The 22,500-nt window shown below is 54.4% G+C and overlaps 1 protein-coding gene across 2 annotated transcripts in view; it reads right to left on the reverse strand.

The window, feature by feature from the left end:
• Positions 1-22,500, reverse strand: part of pcsk5b (proprotein convertase subtilisin/kexin type 5b) — a 43,607-nt gene that overhangs the window by 8,929 nt on the left and 12,178 nt on the right. For both annotated transcript variants that reach the window (XM_084439857.1, XM_084439856.1), the window contains exons 6-15: positions 21,320-21,408; positions 12,059-12,231; positions 9,142-9,354; positions 7,974-8,074; positions 6,554-6,657; positions 5,245-5,362; positions 3,023-3,211; positions 2,774-2,910; positions 2,366-2,503; positions 2,120-2,234 (exon numbers count right to left, since the gene is read on the reverse strand). In XM_084439857.1, the coding sequence (XP_084295983.1) occupies positions 2,120-2,234; positions 2,366-2,503; positions 2,774-2,910; positions 3,023-3,211; positions 5,245-5,362; positions 6,554-6,657; positions 7,974-8,074; positions 9,142-9,354; positions 12,059-12,231; positions 21,320-21,408 (1,377 nt within the window). The remainder of the gene's footprint in view (positions 1-2,119; positions 2,235-2,365; positions 2,504-2,773; positions 2,911-3,022; positions 3,212-5,244; positions 5,363-6,553; positions 6,658-7,973; positions 8,075-9,141; positions 9,355-12,058; positions 12,232-21,319; positions 21,409-22,500) is intronic.

Consider the following 22,500-nt stretch of genomic DNA (forward strand, 5'->3'; position numbering starts at 1 on the left):
TGGACCTGTGTGTGTGCTGGACCTGGGTGTGCTGGACCTGGGTGTGCTGGACCTGGGTGTGCTGGACCTGGTTGTGTGCTGGACCTGGGTGTGTGCTGGACCTGGGTGTGCTGGACCTGGGTGTGTGCTGGACCAGGGTGTGCTGGACCTGGATGTGTGCTGGACCAGGGTGTGCTGGACCAGGGTGTGTGCTGGACCTGGTTGTGTGCTGGACCTGGTTGTGTGCTGGACCTGGATGTGTGCTGGACCTGGGTGTGCTGGACCTGGATGTGTGCTGGACCTGGGTGTGCTGGACCAGGGTGTGCTGAACCTGGATGTGTGCTGGACCTGGGTGTGCTGGACCAGGGTGTGCTGGACCTGTGTGTGTGCTGGACCTGGGTGTGCTGGACCTGGGTATGTGCTGGACCTGGGTGTGCTGGACCTGGTTGTGTGCTGGACCTGGGTGTGCTGGACCTGGTTGTGTGCTGGACCTGGGTGTGCTGGACCTGGTTGTGTGCTGGACCTGGTTGTGTGCTGGACCTGGGTGTGCTGGACCTGGGTGTGTGCTGGACCTGGGTATGTGCTGGACCTGGTTGTGTGCTGGACCTGGGTGTGCTGGACCAGGGTGTGCTGGACCTGGATGTGTGCTGGACCTGGTTGTGTGCTGGACCTGGGTGTGCTGGACCTGGTTGTGTGCTGGACCTGGGTTTGCTGCCTGCACGGTGACCGCTAGCTGTGTTTGAACGCTATGATCATAAACATGGAAACACTCACGTTCATGAAAAACTATGTGTACTGCGGGCCAAGGGACAAAGTTCGTGGTGTGTGTGTGCGTGTGTGTGTGCGTGAGTGTACAGTAAGTGTATGCCTTTCCGAAAATGTGTGGGTGGTTGTTACCACATATTTGCTTCTGTGTGTTTTACCGTGTGTGTGTGTGTGTGTGTGTGTGTGTGTGTGTGTGTGTGTGTGTGCGTGCGAGCGAGACGATGTGCGTGCCTGTCTCCGTAATGTGTTGTATGGTTAACAGGTGCACTTTGTAGAAAACATCTGGCATATAGATCTATAAACCTACTCTGACCCCTCGTTCTCATGCTGATCCATTCTCTTAAGGTGAAACACACGCACACACACACGCACACACACACACACACACACACACACACACACACACACACACACACACAGGACCACCTGGACTAGTCCCATCCCCCTCATTTAGTCAAGGCCATCAAAGTAAGATATAGGGATGTAATTAGCTGAACATGAAACCCCCTGTCGACTCCGCCCCGGAGCGTTTGATCCGCTTAGCTGCAGAGGGGGGGGGAGCACAGGGGCTGGGTTAGGGGGGAAGGACTTAGGGGGAAGGAAGGGGGTCCTTCCCCACTAACCCAGCCCCTGTGCTCCCCTCCCCCTCTGCAGCTAGAGCGGATCAAGCGCCCCTGGAGCAGTGGAGGAGGCTAATGAGAGGGCAGAGGTTCTGCACGGCTCTGTTAGCATATGGGAGGCAGCCTACACAGACACGCGCGCACACACACACACACACACACACACACACGCACGCACACACACACACGCACACACACACAGACTTTGATCCTCACAGAAAACAGACACTCTGTCGGTTCCAACAGTGCCACCGGGTAACTACGGTAACAGAGGCGTGACCCGGGGGGGGAATTCAGCGGACAAAGGTTCGCGAGCGACTGCAAACTATTTTCAGAAAAATAGTTTCTGATAAACTTTTTTTTCAGTTGGCTTTGTGTTCGGCACAAACGTTTGCAAACATAAGCGTACGGTCTGAGAAGGTAGTTTGCGGTGAACGCTGGACTGAGGGAAATGTGATTGTATGATTGAAATGTGATTGTATGATTGAATTAATGAATTGAATACCCTTTTACTTCTAACTAACATTAAATTAGATTGTACTAGTGGGACTACTGTACATCCAAAATATGTCATCCAGAAAATCATCATTGATCACAGAAGGGTTCTCCTACACACAAAACCATTGAGGATAAGAACACAATGAAGTCCCAAGTGTCCCAAGTGTTTCCACTGTCATCTGCTTACGTCCTACAGTTGCGCCTGGTGTTCTACAACCTGCGGAGGAACAGTAGAGAACATGTGACATGTGACTCACTTGGTGTTGTTCTTGAACTTGAGGAAGTAGTGAAGACAGTTGATGCACTGGTGAGGTCCGGGCCCCTCGCACCCGTGCGGTCCAGGTCCCTCACTGCATTCTGGGTCACAGGGGCCTGAGAGGTGGGGGTGGGGGGGATGGGGTCGATCATAAACCACTCTACTTCCTGTTACATCCTTGCCGTCTCCTGGTCTCTCTCCCAGGGATCGGCCAGGGTCAGAGGTCAGCGGCGACCTCGCCACTCACCGATGTACTCCTCGGTGAAGTCCTCCTCGGTGGGGACCTCGGGGGCGGAGCGGGGCTTCTCAACGTGCGGGGCGGGGGGGTACGAGTACGGGTGCACGGAGGTGCCATACAGAACCAGGGACCACTCCTTCAGTTTGCCTGGTGGTGGGGAAGGGGGGGGGTATCACAATATCACCACACATGGTCACTCGGTCACCGTCATGTCTCCTGGCCTACGCATGACCTATGACCTATGACCTGAACGAACATCGTCACAGTCTGACCATGACGCGGTACTGAGGGTAGAGTAGCTGTGGCTTAAAGATACTCAGGGCTGCGGATAAGTCTAGTACTATCGTAACATCCGCGCCATTTCCATATCCGAGACCGTCCCCCTCCACCATGCCGATCGGCGCTCGGCTGTCCTACCTGGCACTTTCTGGCTGCGGAGTTGGGAGGGGGAGTCGTGGATCTCCAGGATCCAGTCTCCCACCGCCTTCTCCCCCCAGCAGTGGGTGGTCATGAACTCCCAGTTCTTAAAGCCCTCCATGGAATGGTCAAACAGCCTGGACACATACACACACACACACACATCAGAAAACAGTTACAGTGGAGGCCAGGGTTAGAGCTGTTTGTCATGTGTGTGTGTGTGTGTGTGTGTGTGTCTCTGCGGCTCACCTGTTGGCGAGCAGCTGGGATTTGGTCCCGGAGGGCGAGGTGAGGTTGATGGACAGGTCGCCGCGCCGGGGGTGCGTGATGGTGATGCGTACGACCACGTGCTCCAGGTAGATGACGTGGTGGTTGGAGTTGTCGGTGCAGCCCGTGGCCTTGTACACAGAGCGCACTACATGCTCCGGCCGGATCGTCCTGCACGGGCACAGCCAATCAGTGTAGGTCAGTCACGGGGCTACCGGCCAATCGGAATGGCGGTTGTCCTCTTGTGGTATGCGCTAACCCTGACTAGCTACACGAAGAACTACTGTGAACGGCAACGCGTGGGCCTGAAGCGTGCGTGCGTGTGTGTGTGTATGTGTGTGTGTGTGTGTACCTGTGTGTGTGTGTGTGTGTGTGTGTGTGTGTGTGTGTGTGTGTGTGTGTATATATATCTCCACACTTGGTTTACGCTGTGCCAGCTCTGGAGATAGGTCTGTCTGGACTCATTACCATTCGGGAATATGGAGGGAAAAGACGCTACATTTCTTTAAACCAAACCAAACCAATTCAAATTAGCTTGACAATTAAGACAAACATTGACAGAAAAGACATTGACAAATAAGATCACAATCGTCTTGGGTGGAGTGGTTGCTAGGTTATTGCAGCTGGGTTGTCATGTGGTCTGGATTGGCCGACCGCATGAATCGGGCACCACTGATTGGGCAGTAGTAAACAACAACAAGGCTTATTCCCAAAACGCCCATCCGTCAGAGTCAGACTAGTGTGTGTGTGTGTGTGTGTGTGTGTGTGTGTGTGTGTGTGTGACGCGTTAGATCACTGAATGAACCAAAGAGGGGGGGGGTGGAGGGAGGAGTGAGGAGGAGTTGAAGGGGAGGGAGGGGGGCTGAGGGAGAGGAGAGGAGGAGTGGAGAGGAGGAGAGGAGGGGAGAGAAGAAGAGTGGAGAGGAGGAAGAGAGAGAAGAGGAGTTGAGAGGAGGAGAGGAGTGGAGAGGAGTGGAGAGGAGGAGGAGAGAGAAGAGGAGTTGAGAGGAGGAGAGGAGTGGAGAGAAGGAGGAGAGAGAAGAGGAGTGGAGAGGAGGAGAGCTGAGGAGGAATGGAGAGGAGATGTGAGAGGGTGGTGACATCAGAGGTTTTGGCTGAAACACCACATGGAGCATGGAGAGATAAGAATGAGGAGTAGCTCTCACACACACACACACACACACACACACACACACACACACACACACACACACACACACACACACACACACACCACACACACACACACACACACACACACACACACACACACACACACATATTACCAGACGCTCACAGGGGCCAGCCAGAGGCTGTCTGAGAGAACGGCTTTGTAGTGACATCCAGTCAGCTCCACAGAAAAAAACACACTGCCCTGCCAGATACACACACACACACAGGCATGTACATGTACACACACAGGCATGTACATGTACACACTCACACACGAACGCACGCACGCACACACACACACATACAGGCATGTACATGTACACACACACACACACACACACACTCACGCACGCACTCTCACACACACATACACACACACACAGGCATGTACATGTACACACACGCGCACACACACACACACACACACACACACACACAGAGGGGCCAGTGCCAGCATTCCTGTGACAGAGCAGGGTTTACATAACTCTCTTATGACCAGGCCTGTCTGTTCAGCCTGATAAGGCAATGGTCCCCAGATCTCTCTCACACACACACGCACACACGCACACGCACACACACCTACGGGGAAAGAGGAGAGCTGGCAGCCAGTCCTCATCACACGCCAAACTGTACAGGAGAGAGCTCCAGTTGGGGTCTATGTGGCTGGAAACCACACAACTAGTGCTTGGCATCTCTAACGGGACATCTTGTGCAATCACAAACACACACACGCGCGCACGCACGCACACACACACTCACGCAGGGGCCCGAGCAAAGGAGCGTAAATGGGTATAAAACCTACAACACGGTTTATGCAGCTCTTACTATGGGGACCAGCGTGCGTTTCAGTTTGCATGAGAGTGTGGCTGTCTTTGTGTGTATGCGTGTGTGTGTGACAGAGAGAAAGTGTGTATATGTGTGTGTGTGTGCGCGTGCGCGCGCGTGTTTGTGTGTACCTGATTGACCCCACACCTCAACATTGATTTTGATAAACAGCCAAGGGTGTGTGTGTGTGTGTGTACATACTATACCTGATCTGGCGGTCTGCGCTCTCCACACAGATGTGCTGGGCGGGGACCTGCTTCCATTTCTCCGCCTCCTTCACCATGGCCTCGGCGTCCATCAGACCGAACCCGTACAGGTGGCTGACTGGAAGACACGCCCACACACACACGTCAATCAGACAACTCAGCCAATCACAAACACAGAACTATTCATGAATCGTGCAGATTTGCATGTGTACATGATGTGGGCACCACGTAGAGCGAGATGCTTGAGCTATGCCCCAAAGCTGGGGCTGGAACCCATGACCACTTGTCATGCTCTACTGACTGAGCAGGCAGGAAAGCTAAGGGCTGTGTTCTAATAATGGGTGCACTTGTTTTGCATTCAGGGATGGGGGGGGGGGTCTTGAGGTGCGAAATTAACAGACCTCTAAAAAGAACAGGAATTAATTTCTAGCTAAAGACAGACAGACAGCTAATGTCCCTCGCTCAGTCTGAAGTCTGATACGAGGTTTGGTCCTCCGTCGTCCTGCGGGTAAAAAACCCAGACGCCACCTGGGCTTGTTGTTGTCGCAGGGGGCTAAGCTCCTCCCCCCCCCCCCCCCCCCCCCCCCCCCCCCCCGGCCGGTCAGCAGGCCATGTGGTGGCACTGCCATGGTCCGGGCTGCAAAAACCAGCGCCCCCTCCTAAACACGCATCTTCCTCCCTCGGACTCACTCGAGAGAGAGAGATAAGTCTCTGACGCGCAACGCGATTGGCTAATGTAGTCTGAACCGGGGGGCGTTCCGGGTCAGAGCCGGTCCTTGATTGGACTGTGAGCGGAAGCCCTTTCAATCACGTCTCGCCCCAAACCAATCGAGTGACGTTAAAAGGGAACCGCTCAGCAAAACCCTGCCGGACAGCCAATCGAAAACGGTGTTCCCCATCCCTCCCTCTGAGCGCCCCCCACCACCCCCCACACATCCACCCCCTCCACCTCTTTCTCTCTCTCTGTTTCTCATTCCTCTCTGAAATAGCCGCTTGGACACACTCCAGACAGACTGGGACTGCAGCCTAGCTGATCTTCACACACACACACACTCACACACACACACTCACACACACACACAGGCAGGCACACACACACACACACAGGCACACACACACATATACACACACACACACACACACACACACACGCAGACTCATATGAAACAAAGTACATTTCATGGACTCCCTGACAGGTAGTTGGCAGACAGTTGGGTAGTTTATGTAGTGTAGGCCTCTGTGTTTGTGTGGGCCTGTGTGTGTGTGTGTGTGTGTGTGTGTGTGTGTGTGTGTGTGTGTGTGTGTGTACCGTTGTATCCAGCAGCATTAGTTTTCCAGTCTGGGGCGTTAAGGTGACCGGCGCGAGACGTTTTCACAATGATGTGCTGAACATCCCTCCACGTCAATTCAGGCCTGGAGGAGAGAAAATATACACACACACACAGACACACACACACAGACGCACCCACATACACACACACACACACACACACACACACACACACACACACACACACACACACACAGGTGAGATGAAGTACCTACATGGAGTGTGTGTGTGTGTTAGGGGAGGCACAGAGACAGACAGAGAGAGAGTGAGAGGGGGAGAGATGAAGATTAATCTTTCCCACATCCTCTCTCTCTCTCTCTCTCAGACCTCACGTGAGAGCCCTTCTAAGATGGCCGCCAGGTGTGCTTTGATGTACGGAGGGGAACGCTGGAGCAGGGAGAAGTGGGTCAGAAAGATCCCCGGGAATCCCCTCATCTGCCCACCAGATGCTCCCTCTCTCTCTCTCTCTCTCCATCACTCTCTCCTCCTCCCGCTTTCTGCCTCTCCCCTCTTTCCCCCCTCCCTCCCTCCCTCCCTCCTGTATCCATCTTTCTCTCCCTCCCTCCCGTCTCTCTCCTTCCGTCTCCCTCGACGCAAGCTTCAGCACATTCCGACTGACTCCCTCCGTCTCTTTTTCCCTCCCTCCCTCCCTCCCTCCCTCCCTCCCTCCCTCCCTCTCTCCCTCATCCATCCCCCTCTCTCTCTCTCTCTCTCTCCATATGTCCGGGGATGCAGTGTGAACACAGCCGGGGGATCTGAGGTGAGACGCCCCGTCTCGCCGGCACGTTTCCTGTAACGTCTCCCCGTCCTTCTCCTGGCTGGCTGGCTGGCTGTCTGTCTGCCGGGTCTTTGTGGCGAGCAACTAGGAGGTTAACTCATTAACGCCGCCGGGCCCTGAACATTTCCAGACAGACAGAGTGCGTGGGATCGCTCGCAGGGGCCTCGTCGACGCGATATCCGCCCCGTGTTTAGGAGAGGCTCTGCGCTCTCGCGTCGGCTGGCGTTGATCGGAGCCAGCCGACATCACCGGCTTCCTTCGGCGGTTTCTATAATTAACGTTCTATTAATGTTTCATCGGCGTTCGTGTGGTTTTGGCGCGCGCCGCTAACTGGGTCATGGCAGCCGTCCCATAGTCCTCCGGCTGCTGATGGATTAGATAGACGATCCTTCAAACTCCTCACTTCTTCCACTGAATATACAACGATCTGACAAGGGCTGCCCCTCTCTCCTTAACCCCTCCCACTCTCATTAGCCCCTCCCCCTCGTATTAGCCCCTCCCCCTCTCCTTAACCCCTCCCCCTCTCCTGGAGGAGGTGGGGTAACAGGTGGGAGGGTGGAGCAGAGGAGAGAGAGAGAGAGAGAGAGAGAGAGAGAGAGAGGGAAGAGCAGAAGGTCTCACTTGGCCTCCAGAGCCAGGGCGATGATAGCAGCAGCCATGGGGGCGGAGGCCGACGTTCCCGTGTGACTGTCTGTGCAGCGCTGCCTCAGGTCTGTGGTGATCTGGAGAGAGGGAGGAGGAGAGGAGAGGAGAGGAGAGGAGAGGAGAGGAGAGGAGAGGAGAGGAGAGGAGAGGAGAGGAGAGGAGAGGAGAGGAGAGGAGAGAGCGAGGGAGAAGGGGGTAAGAAGCGAAGGGAGGGTTAGTGAGGAGGGAAGAGGGAGAGAGAGGGAGATAGTGGAGGTGGGGAGAGAGGGAGAAGCAGAAAGGAGGGATGGTTAGAGGGGAAGAGAGAGAGAGGGAGAAGCAGAAAGGAGGGATGGTTAGAGAGGAAGAGAGAGGGGATAAGTCCTGAGGATCATTGGGGGATTGAGACACACCTGAGACTTCACATTCCAGCTTTGAAAAGCTGCACTGCTGCAGATAACACACACACACACACACACATATACACGCACGCGCACACACACACACACACACACGGCAGTGATGAGACGCTGGTGCTCCAGTAGCCTCAGCATGGGGAATGTAGCAAGCCTCCGCCAGACAAGCTAGAACACACCGACCAACTGTCCCTCTGTCTGCCCCAATGCACCTTGGGATACCGCGCAGGGGGAGGGGTCGGCCTGGGACACCCGGTGTGTGAGCCTGACACGCACAATCCGGGGTCAGAGGTCAAGGGTCAGGGCCTGTGGAATAAGTCCTGTCTGTGTGTGTGTGTCCTTATATGAGACTGATCTGTGTTAAGTGTGTCATGTCATCTGGATGGCCAGATTGTCAGTACTGATGTGTGTTAGGGTGCATTACCATATCTGCTTCCTGCAACGCTACAATGTCAGAGGTCCTCTTCAGCTGCAGGTTAAAAGATCCTCTGCAAGATTCTTTCTGCTCTAAATATCTCTCTCCGTCTCTCACTCACTCTCACTCACTCTCTCACACACACACACACACACACACACACGCACACACACACACACACACACACACACTGGCAACTCTCTACTGGGATCTATGTAGATAGTAGGTGAGCACTCGTTGGAGCTCACACAGGCCATCTACACACACGCATTCTGAAACACACGCCATCTCAAACACACACACACACACACACACACACGGACGGCAGGCTTACGATCTTGCGGTCGTAGTTCTCCCCGCTGCTGTAGGTGGTGGTGAGGGTGGAGGAGCACTCCTCCAGGTACCAGGGCTTCCTGCCGCTCTCCGCCGTGCTGGAGATGGAGATGGTGTAGATGCTGTTGGTGTAGCCGTCGCACGAGCAGTGGTCCCGGCTGCGCCCGCCGTTGCCCGACGCCCACACGAAGATGGAGCCACGCCCCTTCCTCCCCTGGCGGGGGAATGAGGAAGAGAGGTTTGTGGTTGTTGCCGTTGGATACGGTCGAGAGGAACCCGACTTGTTTTGATCTGGGGATGGGGGATGTGTTATTGAGGATGAGGGGGTGTTATTGGGGATGAGGGATGTGTTATTGAGGATGGGGGATGTGTTATTGAGGATGGGGGATGTGTTATTGAGGATGAGGGATGTGTTATTGGGGATGGGGGATGTGTTATTGAGGATGAGGGGGTGTTATTGGGGATGAGGGATGTGTTATTGAGGATGGGGGATGTGTTATTGAGGATGAGGGATGTGTTATTGGGGATGAGGGATGTGTTATTGAGGATGAGGGATGTGTTATTGGGGATGAGGGATGTGTTATTGAGGATGGGGGATGTGTTACTGATGATGAGGGGGTGTTATTGAGGAAGGGGGATGTGTTATTGGGGATGAGGGGGTGTTATTGAGGAAGGGGGATGTGTTATTGGGGATGAGGCGGTGTTGTTGGGGATGGGGGGGTGTTATTGGGGATAAGGGGGTGTTATTGCGGATGGGGGGTGTTATTGAGGATGATGGATGTGTTATTGATGATGGGGGATGTGTTATTGAGGATGAAGGATGTGTTATTGATGATGGGGATGTGTTATTGGGGATGAGGGGGTGTTATTGGGGATGAGGGGGTGTTATTGGGGATGAGGGATGTGTTATTGGGGATGAGGGATGTGTTATTGGGGATGAGGGATGTGTTATCAGGGATGAGGGATGTATTATTGGGGATGAGGGATGTGTTATTAGGGATGAGGGATGTATTATTGGGGATGAGGGATGTGTTATCAGGGATGAGGGATGTGTTATCAGGGATGAGGGATGTGTTATCAGGGATGAGGGATGTATTATTGGGGATGAGGGATGTGTTATTAGGGATGAGGGATGTATTATTGGGGATGAGGGATGTGTTATCAGGGATGAGGGATGTGTTATTGGGGATGAGGGGGTGTTATTGGGGATGAGGGGCTGTTATTGAGGGTGGGGGATGTGTTATTGGGGATGAGGGGGTGTTATTGAGGATGAGGGATGTGTTATCAGGGAAGAGGGATGTATTATCAGGGATGAGGGATGTGTTAATAGGGATGAGGGATATATTATTGGGGATGAGGGATGTGTTATCAGGGAAGAGGGATGTGTTATCAGGGATGGGGGATGTGTTATCAGGGATGGGGGATGTGTTATCAGGGATGGGGGCGTGTGTTATTGGGGATGGGGGTGTGTGTTATTGGGGATGGGGGAAGTGTTATTGGGGATGGGGGAAGTGTTATTGGGGATGGGGGCGTGTGTTATTGGGGATGGGGGCGTGTGTTATTGGGGATGGGGGCGTGTGTTATTGGGGATGGGGGCCTGTGTTATTGGGGATGGGGGAAGTGTTATTGGGGATGGGGGAAGTGTTATTGGGGATGGGGGATGTGTTATCAAGGATGGAGGGTGTCGGGGTTATTGGCATCACTGGTTACGACAGAAAGACAGATTACAGGTCGCGTCAAAAGATCATAACTTAACCCAGCGTAAAAATATTATGAAGCAGTGAAGCATGACTGTCTCTCCTGACACTGGCTGAGACACTGCAGAGAGACAGACAGAAAGGCAGGCAGACAGACGGAGACCGTCAGACAGACAGACAGACAGACAGGCAGACACACACACACACACATAACCACCCACAGACACACACAGACAAGGACAGACAGACACACACACACACAGGTGTATAAAAGGTGGATGAGGGCACATCAAAGGGCTTCTGTGAGCTGGTGATAAGAGAGAGAAGCCCCTCAGAGAGAGGGATGAAAGGAGCAAACACAGAGAGAGAGAGAGAGACAGCGAGAGGGGGATGAGGAAAGACAGGGATAGAGAGGGATGGTAGGAGAGTGGGAGAAAGACACACAGATTGTTAATGAAGGAAAGCAGAGCAGGCAGTCATCCGGAAGCTGGTGAAACATTCACACACACACACACACACACACACACACACACACACACACACACACACACACACACACACACACACACACACACACACACACACACACACACACACACACACACACACACACACACACACACACACACACACACACACACACACACACACACACACACACACACACACGCGTAGAGTGTACCTCTCTCACACAATCTCACCTTTTTCATCTCATGTCTTTCCGTAACCTGTCATTATACTCTAACAGAGCGCTGTAGCAACCAGACAGAGACACACACACAGACAAACACACAGACAAACACAAACAGACAAACACAAACAGATAAACACAAACAGACAAACACAAACAGACAAACACAAACAGGACAGACAGGCAGGCAGATGGGCAGGCAGACAGACAGACAGACAGACAGACAGACAGACAGACAGACAGACAGACAGACAGACAGGCAGGCAGACAGGCAGACAGGCAGACAGGCAGGCAGGCAGACAGGCAGGCAGACAGACAGACAGACAGACAGACAGACAGACAGACAGACAGGCAGACAGACAGACAGACAGACAGACAGACAGACAGACAGACAGACAGACAGGCCTCTGACATCATCTCATCACTGGACTCCCTTCCACCTCACCTCTCAGAGCACACTCATGAATACACATATGCTAGTCTGCTATACTGTGTTAGCGTGTGTGTGCGTGTGTGTGCGTGAGCCTCACCGAGCGGATGCCGCTCTCGAAGGCCTGCCTGGCGAGGGAGGCGGGGCCGTCCACCGTCTTGCCGTCGTCGTCCGGCCCCCAGGAGGCGGAGTAGATGTCGATGTGCTGCGGCTGCAGGCTGAGAGACTTGGCCTCCACCATGTCAGTCACATCTCCATCCAGCATACGCACACCTGGCACACACACACACACGCGCACACACACGCACGCACGCATATGCGTACACACACACACACACAAATGCACGCGCACACACACACACGCACAAATAAATACACACACAAATACACACACACACAAATACACACGCACACACACACAAATACACACGCACACACAAATAAATACACACACACACACACACACGCACACACATACACACAACAGTGTTTCCTGTGGAACTGATCTCTTGGTGTGGTGGTGTGTGAAAAAAAGAGTCTGATTTCAAAACCAAAGCGGGGGATCGGAGACCGCCTTTCTTCCTCCCTTGTTCCTCTCTCCTGTCCCCTCTCAACAACCTCTCTCCTCTTCTCTCTAACCTGTGCCTCCACTCTGTGCCTGTGCCACAGTCCTGTCCTCTCCTACCACAATCCCTGCCTCTGCCTAAAAAAAACAATTAACTGAAGAGTAGGCCTATAAAGATGGCCTAACTTATCTCGTAAGGCTGGTAAAGTCCTAGAGCTTAAAATGTAATTAATGACATGTAACTGGATGGGATAAAACAGTAACCACACAGGCACTTAATGAATCATATGGTATATAGACATATTTTAATCAGATGTATTGTAGGTAACCATTATAACAGCAGCTGTAGATTTTTTTTTAAAGGTAAGCTAGTCTTTAAACATGCCTAAATAATTTGTTGCTTTTTCTGTTATTTTGATTGGCACTTTTTAGGTGGCTGGAGGAACATTAATGCAAGCTAGACAGTCGCACAATCAGGCAGCGCTGCACCTGACTCGCATGAAAGTTGCAAAACTTTCTCCTTGACAACGCTCGCTTGAAGGGCTGACTGACGGACAGACAGACAGCAGCGCGTAGCTCAAATGGAGCAGGCTCCGCTTCGGCTCAAACTGTATTTTCAGATAACGTTACGTAACGTTAGCAACACAAGGCTTATTTATCATATTCATTTTTTACTTGTCCGATCTGACGACTGCATGAGGCATTCCTCTCGTCCAAACAGAGTTTACTGGTCCCTGGGAAGCGGGCAAAACTGTTAGCCTACAGGTAGACCTGGTCCAGGGCGATATCCTACGGATAACGCCCTGTTCTACATCGTGGAGCTACGCCCCATAGGGGGGCGCTAGCGCTCCTATTGGTAACCCATGTTGGCATGCCAACAACCAATCTGAAGATAAACATGTACTCTTATCGTCCTAACCAATCACAGACCCCCACCTACTATAAAGGTGGCTAAACCCCAGCAATCTGCTCTCCCATTTTCAGACGAGCTTTCAAGCAGTTGAAGGAAGCCTTTCTGAAGAACTATGAAGAAAACGAAGAAGAGCGAGAAGAACGGCGGCGACCTACCTCTGAGGGACTCCGGCGCTGCTGGATCCCCTATGGACGTCCCCGCCCCTCCTCTTCTGGAAGAAGATGCCCCGCGGGTCGAGGACTGCGGCTGTGGTGCCTTGGACCCGGAGGACCGCCACGACCGGTGTGTGGCGTGCCTGGGGAAGAGCCACGCCGAAGAGGGAGTCTCTCCCAACCCGCCGTGCTCCCAGTGCGCGCTGCTGCCCTCTGAATTCAGGCGTGCCCGCCTGGACTTCTGGCGCGCACGGAGTACCGTCCCCTGTCCTCTCCCCTCCTGCGAGTCCGAGCCTTCCGACGACGACTCTGGGGATAGTAGTGACTCGGAGGACAGTGGGGAGTTGCCCGCCTCTCAGGGCCCCTCCCCTCGCACGGGCTCATCTGTGTCTGGTTCCGAGCCCCCCGCCGGCGGCGAGGGCGGCCCCCCAGACAATGAGCCCCGGGATTCCGGTGGGGCCAAGCCGCTCGTATTCCGGAGGGTGTTCCCCGGTATACTTGAGCGCGCGGCGGTCTCCATCGGAATCCCCCTCCCGTCAGAGCCTGAGGCGAGTTGCACCAACCTCTGGGGCATTTCTTGCTTCGAGCTCTCGACGCGGAGAATCAAGCGGCCCCTCCCGGTCATGGAACATATCGACAAGTTTGTCGAGAGTACCTGGGTGGCGCCCCTCGAGCAGGCTAAGGCCCCGGTTCGCGCCTGGACTGACGCCACGCGTGTGTCCGGCTATGAACGCGACATCTCCGGTGGCGTCCCGGCGCTCGAGCCCTCCTTTGCCGCCCACTTCGCTCCTGGTGCGGCTGCGTGGAGCAATACCAAGAAGCCTCAGCTTCCCGGGGCGCAAGACCGACAGGCGGCTACCCTCTCCGACCGCATGTATGTCCTCGCTGCCCAGGCCACGGCCGCCGTTTCCTCCATCTCCATCCTGGTCACTACCCTGGCATCGGAGTTGAGCAGCGGCGCCTCGCCATCGCCCGAACGGGTTCCCGACCTCCAAGCTGCGGCTGGAGCGGCCATGCAGCTCTGCCAGGCTGCCGCGATCTGCACTGGCCGCGTCATGGCTAACGCTGTGGTGCACCATCGCCTGCTGTGGCTGGGCGTCTCCTCTGTGAACGACACAGCTCGCACGGCTCTGCTGAACGCTCCCATCTACCGGTCCGGGCTGTTCGGCTCTGCCGCCGGCGAAACCCTGGAACGCCTCGGCAGGGTTGAGGAGCAGTCCAAGCTGGTGGCCAGGCATCTCGGGGTCCAGAGGACCCAGTCTGCTGCCTCCCGTGCCCCCGTAAAGAGGAGGAAGAGGACGGCGAGGTCCGCCCCTCCGAGGGCTGCCCCCGGTCCCCCTCCCGCGAGCCAGCGATCCGCTCAGGCTCCCCGTGCTCCTTCCACCGCTCGCCAAGGTCCTGCTCCGCGGTGGAAGAGAAAGAAGCCCGGCACTAATGCGTGACAATTAACGTCTGCTCAGGCTGCTATTGTTCCCTATGGCCCTCCCCTCACGTTAGAGGGTGGTTGTGGTCCCTGTATTAGGGGTTCGCACAATAAAGAGCATGTTCATGTGTACACCGGTGGTCACTTGTGTCATTCTCATGCTCGACAGTCTGATGCTATGATTAATGTGTCTCTGGGTTCTGGTTCTGAGATGGTTGCGCCTGCCCCTCCGCTCTCTGCCGAGAGAATTAAGTCGGTGGAGGGTAGCGCTGTTCTGCCCCGTTATCATGTCTCAAGTAAACTACGGGCCAGTTCATCCACTCAGTTGGCTAGCGCTAGCCTGGCTACTCTTCCTACCCCGGCGGGGATATCAAGGAAGTTTGTCGGGCAGCCTTCCCCCTCTACGGGTCAGCTTTCGGCAGCTAGACTTTCCGTTTCCAAGAGAAGGGCTCGCCATAGAGTTAATCCCGTGTCTCGCTTGGTGTGTAATACTGGGAAGGCGTTCTCTGCTACTTCTATGGTGAGCGCAGGTATTCGTGTACCGCACCATCGTGAACGGCTGGGAAATGAAGCCCCTGTGTCTCGTTCGACTAAGCTACTCTCGCACACAGCCCGAGAGACGGTTGATGTCGTTAGGACCGTTGAGCGAACTTCATTTGAAATTGAGCGCTCGCTCTGCTATACTTCAAATTTGAATGCTCGTACGTCATTGGTTCCCCCCGTTGCGCTGCATCGGTATGGGTCGTCTGCCTCATTTGCATATGGGAGCAAGATTCCCCGACTTTTCGCGGCAAGTTCAAAGGCGTCTGCCTCCACACAGACTGAGTCTATGTCGGCGGCGGCCTCATTTGCATACAATGACTGGGCTCCGCTACTTCAGCCGTCTGCCTCATTTGCATATGAGAGCGATGCTCCTTTTCCTTGCGTTGTGAGCGATACAAGGGCTACCGCTACACAGGTTAAGTCGGTGGCCTCTTCATGTGCATACACTAACGCGGCCCCACTGTCTGCAGAGATGTTAGTTGGTTTTCACAACAGCTCTCGGGCTACTTACGGGCTTACGTCTCCAGGCTCTGGAGGACGTTTACACTGTTCTGACATTGATGTTGCCCCCACTTCAAGTAAGTCGGTGTGTGATGACAGTGTCTGCGGTTCGCCTCCCTTTCATATGCGGCCCCCCTTGGACTGCTGCAGCCCCCACGGGTGGGGAGGTGCCAGCGGTGGCGGTCGGGGCCGTTCTAGAATACGATCGCTTTCTGGCGAACGTCCCGCGCACGGCGGCGGGCCCTCTCTCGCGATGCAGAGTGGCGTGGATGCGGTTGCCATGCCTCCCTCGCTGGCTGTTTCGCATCCTGACATCTGGGTATGCGATTCAGTTTATCGCCCACCCTCCGTCCTTCACCGGGGTGGTGGAGACTGTGGTCTCGGGTCCGCGGCAGGAGAGCGCTCTCCAGTCGGAGATAGCGGAGCTCCTATCCAAGGAGGCGATAGCGGTGGTTCCACCGAGCCGCTCGGGGGCGGGATTTTACTCTCGTTACTTCCTCGTCCCGAAGCGAACAGGGGGGATGCGTCCCATCCTCGACCTGCGCCTTTTGAACAAATGCGTAGCCAAACGGCATTTTCGTATGCTCACAGTGAGGCACCTGTTGGACTCCGTTCTCCAGGGAGACTTCTTCACAAGCATAGATCTAAAGGACGCATACTTTCATGTTCCCATCAGAGAGGGTCACAGAAAGTTTCTGCGTTTTGCCGTCCAGGGTGTGGCTTACGAGTACACCAGGCTCCCGTTCGGTTATGCGCTGGCTCCTCTGGTGTTTTCCAAGTGCCTGGAAACGGCGATTCTACCGCTGAGGCAGAGTGCTCGCCTACCTGGACGACCTTCTGATCCTCACCTCGTCAGCCGCTCAGGCCAGGTCGCACACCTCCCAGCTTGTGACTCATCTCACAGGCTTGGGATTCGCCATCAACTGGGAAAAGAGCACGCCGCGCCCGTCTCAGTCTGTCATTTATCTGGGTCTCAGCTTGGACTCTTGTCTCGATGCGCGCGTCCCTGGCGGCGCTGAGGCGCGATGCTCTGGCCCAGGCACTCTCTATCTGCCTGCCAGGGAGGGTGGCCACGGCTCTGACGGTGATGCGTTTGCTGGGCTTAATGTCATCGGCCCACGCGGTGGTTCCACTGGGCCTCCTGCACATGCGTGGCTTACAACGTTGGTTCGCACGTCTTCATCTGAATGTCAGCAGGGACAAATTCAAGATGGTGACGTTGCCCGGGTCCCTGGCTGCGGACCTGGCTTTCTGGAGGAACCCGCGCATCATCGCGCGTGGTGTCCCTCTAGGCAGGGTGTCGTTCCGCATACCGATTTTCACGGACGCGTCCCTCTCCGGCTGGGGAGGGACGTGCCTGTCCCAAGCCGTGGGGGGCCGTTGGCCTCCTGGCGAGAACAGGCACATCAATCTCCTAGAGCTGGAGACTGTGTTGCTGGTTCTTCAGCACTTTGCACCTGCGCTGAGGGGGCTCCCTGTGCTAGTGCGCTCAGACAACCGTGCCACGGTAGCTTACATCAACCGTCAGGGTGGTGTCCGCTCAGTGGCTCTTCATCGCACGGCGGTGAGGTTGTGGCTGTGGGCGAGCTCCAATCTGAGCTCCCTCCAGGCTCAGCACATTCCGGGCCACTTGAATGTCGGCGCCGACCTCATGTCGAGAGGCGGGCCGCGCCACGACGAGTGGAGGCTGCATCCTCAGATTGTGTCACATCTTTGGGCGCGCTTCGGTCGTGCGAAGGTGGACCTGTTCGCCACAAGGGAGAATGCTCACTGTCCTCTTTGGTTCTCTCTGAGTCGGACGGACAGCCTCCCGCTGGGAGTGGACGCCTTTGCGCACACCCCTTGGCCGGAGGGCCTGCTCTATGCCTTCCCCCCAGTGGCGATCATTCCTATGCTGTTGACCAGAATACGGTCCGAACGTCGGACAGTGATCCTAGTTGCGCCAGACCGTCCCAGTGCGCGATGGTTCGCGGAACTGATGGCTCTGGTTCGGGTTCGCCCTTGGCTCATTCCGTACAGGCGGGATGCCCTGTCCCAGGCGGGCGGCACGATACAGGCCCCCCCGGTTCTGGGTCAGCGCTTGGTGGCCTGGTTACTGAACGGCGCAGGTTAGCTCGGAGGGGTCTCTCCGCGGCTGTGATCAGCACTATTCAGAGCGCGCGTGCTGGCTCTACTTCTAAGCTGTACGCTGGGAAGTGGGAGTCTTTCGTGCGTTGGTGTGATGGGGAAGATGTAGACCCGGAGACCTGCTCAGTTGAGGCAGTGCTCTCCTACCTACAACATCTGTTGGACCTGGGGCTTGCTGCCTCCACCATTAGGGTGTATGCGGCTGCTATTTCAGCATGCCATGAGGGGTTTGCTAGGACTACGGTCTTTGCTCACCCTCTGGTCAGGCGTTTTTTGACGGGTGTGGTCCGGCTTAGACCACCTGTCAGAGCCTTGGCCCCCCAGTGGGATCTGTCTCTGGTTTTGGACGCACTGTGCAAGGTGCCGTTCGAGCCTTTGGAGCAGGTTGATCTCAGATGGATGTCTATCAAAACGGCATTGCTCCTCGCATTATCCTCGGGTAAGCGAGTGAGTAATCTGTGTGCGCTGTAGACGCAGCCGGGCTGCCTCACCATCACTGGGGACGGCAGTAAGGCCGTTCTGAGGCCCAACCCGGTTTTCCTGCCCAAGGTGGTTAGGCACTCTTATAGTGCTAGGCCTCTGGAGCTGCGCGCCTTTTCTCCTCCTCCGCACTGCTCGGTGGAGGGCGCCCGGTTGCATCTCTTGTGCCCGGTCCGTGCGCTCTCTGTTTACATTAGGCGCACGGCCTCGTTCAGGACCACGCCTCAGCTGCTCGTATGCTACGGTGCGGGCAAGCTGGGCTCCCCCCTTTCCAAGCAGCGCCTCTCTCGCTGGCTTTGTGAGGGCATCTCTGCTGCGTATACCGCGGCAGGTCGCCCTTTGCCTGGCCGGGTGCGCGCGCACTCCACTAGAGGAGTTGCCGCTTCGGTTGCGCTCTTTCAAGGGGTGTGTGTGGAGGATATCTGTGCGGCGGCGTCCTGGGCGTCGCCGTCGCCTTTTATCCGCTTCTATCTACTGGATGTGCCATCTAGCTCCCTGGCAGACTCTGTCCTGAGTGTCGCTGCTAGGGCCACGCCCTGAGATGGCGTGGCTGTGTTGGTCGGTAACTCCCGGCCAATTTTACTTGCATGTTTATGCAGCTTGACCATTGTTCCGCCCCCTGTGCGGGGTGCGCGGCCTTTGGTTTTGAGCTCCTGGTGGACACCAGGGGACCCTTGCGTTCCGTTTGCGGTCCTTTGCCTCGTCCGCCCGTCTTATTGCCTGACCGGCCCTCCGTTGGGGTTCGGGTGGAGGGAGTTGCACTTACTACTGTGTGGTGCTTGTGTACTCCCTTGCCTCCAGTGGGTTGATGTTTTTATGTCGGCCTGGCCCGCGTACATTGTGGGCATCGCTGGAGCTCCGCCTGTTACCAATAGGAGCGCTAGCGCCCCCCTATGGGGCGTAGCTCCACGATGTAGAACGAAGGTTACGTATTGTAACCCCAGTTCTACGAGTGGAGCGGAGCCCCATAGGGTTTTTTCCGGGCCCTGCCTCTAGCTTTCTAGCTCGTCTGACTTAGTGTGGGAGAGCAGATTGCTGGGGTTTAGCCACCTTTATAGTAGGTGGGGGATCTGTGATTGGTTAGGACGATAAGAGTACATGTTTATCTTCAGATTGGTTGTTGGCATGCCAACATGGGTTACCAATAGGAGCGCTAGCGCCCCCCTATGGGGCTCCGCTCCACTCGTAGAACTGGGGTTACAATACGTAACCTTCGTTACTCTCAGTGCATCGACTGTCTTCTTCTACCGGCGAATCGGCGCTCTCCGCTTTGTTTAGCCTACTCACTGCTGCCGCCCATGTCGGGGATGATGCATTACATCTTAAATGGTGTTGAGAGACTTTAAGATGTAATGCATCATCCCCGACATGGGCGGCAGGAGTGAGTAGGCTAAACAAAGCGGAGAGCGCCAATTCGCCGGTAGAAGAAGACAGTCGATGCTGTGGATATAAAGCATTTAAGTGTACAAATTTGCCTTTTATTTGAAAGGTGGGGGACTACAAACTGTAGCGCCTTAGGAGAAAAGGCTTTCATCTTTCCAACGATGTGTTTACTTTGGTGAGTAACGAAACGGTTTTGTCTGTAGACTCGGACGACCGGGCCGATGAAGCGCTTTCATAGGCAAATTGCATTGAGAGTAACAGGGCGTTATCTGTATAGATATCGCCCTGGACCAGGTCTAGCCTACAGGTAGCGTGCCTTGTTCCTTGTTCCCCCCGATGTGAATCATGGCTATCCGGCAATAACCTAGCCTACCTGACTGGTCTCATCATTCTCCTCTCTTTTCCTCTTCAAAAATCGTCGTATGTCTATCTGGAAAATTGTATTGATATATATGGTTCTAGGATCCGCTAGTTGTCATCAGGAAATTTAAAAAACCAAAGGCTTTGCCAACGTGCTTGAGATGGGCAGGAGCTGTTGGTACGTCTAACTGTAGCTAATACGGCACTTAGATTACTAACATAAATGTATTTTAGACAGTAGGCTAGGCATTTTGAGGAGCAGCCCTAGGTGCCAGCACTATGGTAATATTTGAGCGTCAATATCTTTCGTTGTAACCTCATGCCGCTCACTGAAGAAAAAATCCCTTCACGCGCCGAGTCTTCCGATCACCTCAGAAAGGAGCAGCATGGAGCGGCACAGAGCGTGCGGCCTATAGGCTCTTAGTCTTATTGAAAATAAATAGTCCTAATGTTGGCATGACAGTGGTTTTGAAAGCGCATTTAGGCAGAAATATTGAGAAAGTTTAAGATGTTTAATTTAAGACTTTTATATAGTATAGCCTACTTTGTATTATTGTTTTTTGTATCAAATGTTTGGTGTGGCGGCAAGGATCTTGCCGTGGCGGTGCGCCACAGCAAAACCTTACCAGCGGAAACGCTGCACAAATAAATACACACACACGCGTTGATAAACATCCACACACCCACGGATAAACACGTATGCCTGGGACCCCACACACACATATACACACACAAAACACAAACTGTATACATCACCCATGACTCCTCGGACTCTCATGCATGCACACACACACACACACACACACACACACACACACACACAGTAACTGACCTCAAAGTACATGTACACATTACACACACACTAGCAGACACCCCCCCATACACACACACACATACATACACCACGGACTCACCCCCTATCCTGGCATCGTAGGCAATTCCCACAATGCAATGGGAGTTGTTAGCCGATGCCGCAACCTCGCCTGCACACCGTGTTCCATGTCTGAGGACAGAGGAGAGGAGCACTTAACACACACACACACAACACACACACACACACACTCGAGGGTGTACAGACTGTAGTATAAACTCTCAGTCATCCTCCCACTTGACGGCTACATTTACAAACAGATGAAAGCATGCAAACACACCCGGAGGAATGCAATAACAGCCAGAAGAGAGCCCCTCGCACTGGGTTTGAGCTCAGGACACCCCGCACGGAGTCGAAGATACACACCAACAGACAAACACCCTCACACACACACGCACACAGACACATAGGGTTGCAAAAGGCAGGAAGTAAATTTCCACAACCAGAAAGACCTCTCACATGGAGACAGGACCCCTGGTACAGCACACTACCAGAAAGACCTCTGACACATGGAGATGGGACGCCTGGTACAGCAGGAGAGACCTGCTCTCATTTCCAGTAAATTTTCCACAACCAAAAAGGTCTCTCACATGGGACACAGGACATCTGGTACAGCACCCAACCAGAAAAACCTCTGACATGGGAGACGGGACACCTGGTACAGCAACAGCACACTACCAGAAAGACATCTGACATGGAGACAGGGCACCTGGTACAGCAGGAGAGACTAGTCCTAATTCTAAAGTTTTACAAGCTTGTTATTAACTGATATTAGAAATCATGGAGCACTTTGACTGATTTGATCAAATTGATCAGTATATTACTATAATGGATTTCCATTAATTATTAAAGTTCCTAAAAATTACTAGGTAAACGTTTCCCAATGTGAAAATCCCCCAAGTCCCAAGCACACACACACGCACGCACGCACGCACTAGCATCACTGAGGCTGGAAAAGAGAGTAGCTCCAGCTGCACTCAGCTGCACCACACACATACACACACACACACATATCCATGCTCACATGCACACACACATATCCATACTCACATGCGCGCGCACACACTCACACACACACACACACACACACCGCCCCCAGCCCTAACCCTGGGTAACATTCCGCTACAAACTGCAGTCGTGACAATCAGCCTGGGTCAGTGACCAGTGTGTTTCAAAGGAGACAAACACACACACTCTCCAAACAACACACACATGCTCACTTGA

The sequence above is a fragment of the Borostomias antarcticus genome (genome assembly GCF_949987555.1).
Source record: "Borostomias antarcticus genome assembly, chromosome: 6".
Lineage (NCBI taxonomy): Eukaryota > Metazoa > Chordata > Actinopteri > Stomiiformes > Stomiidae > Borostomias > Borostomias antarcticus.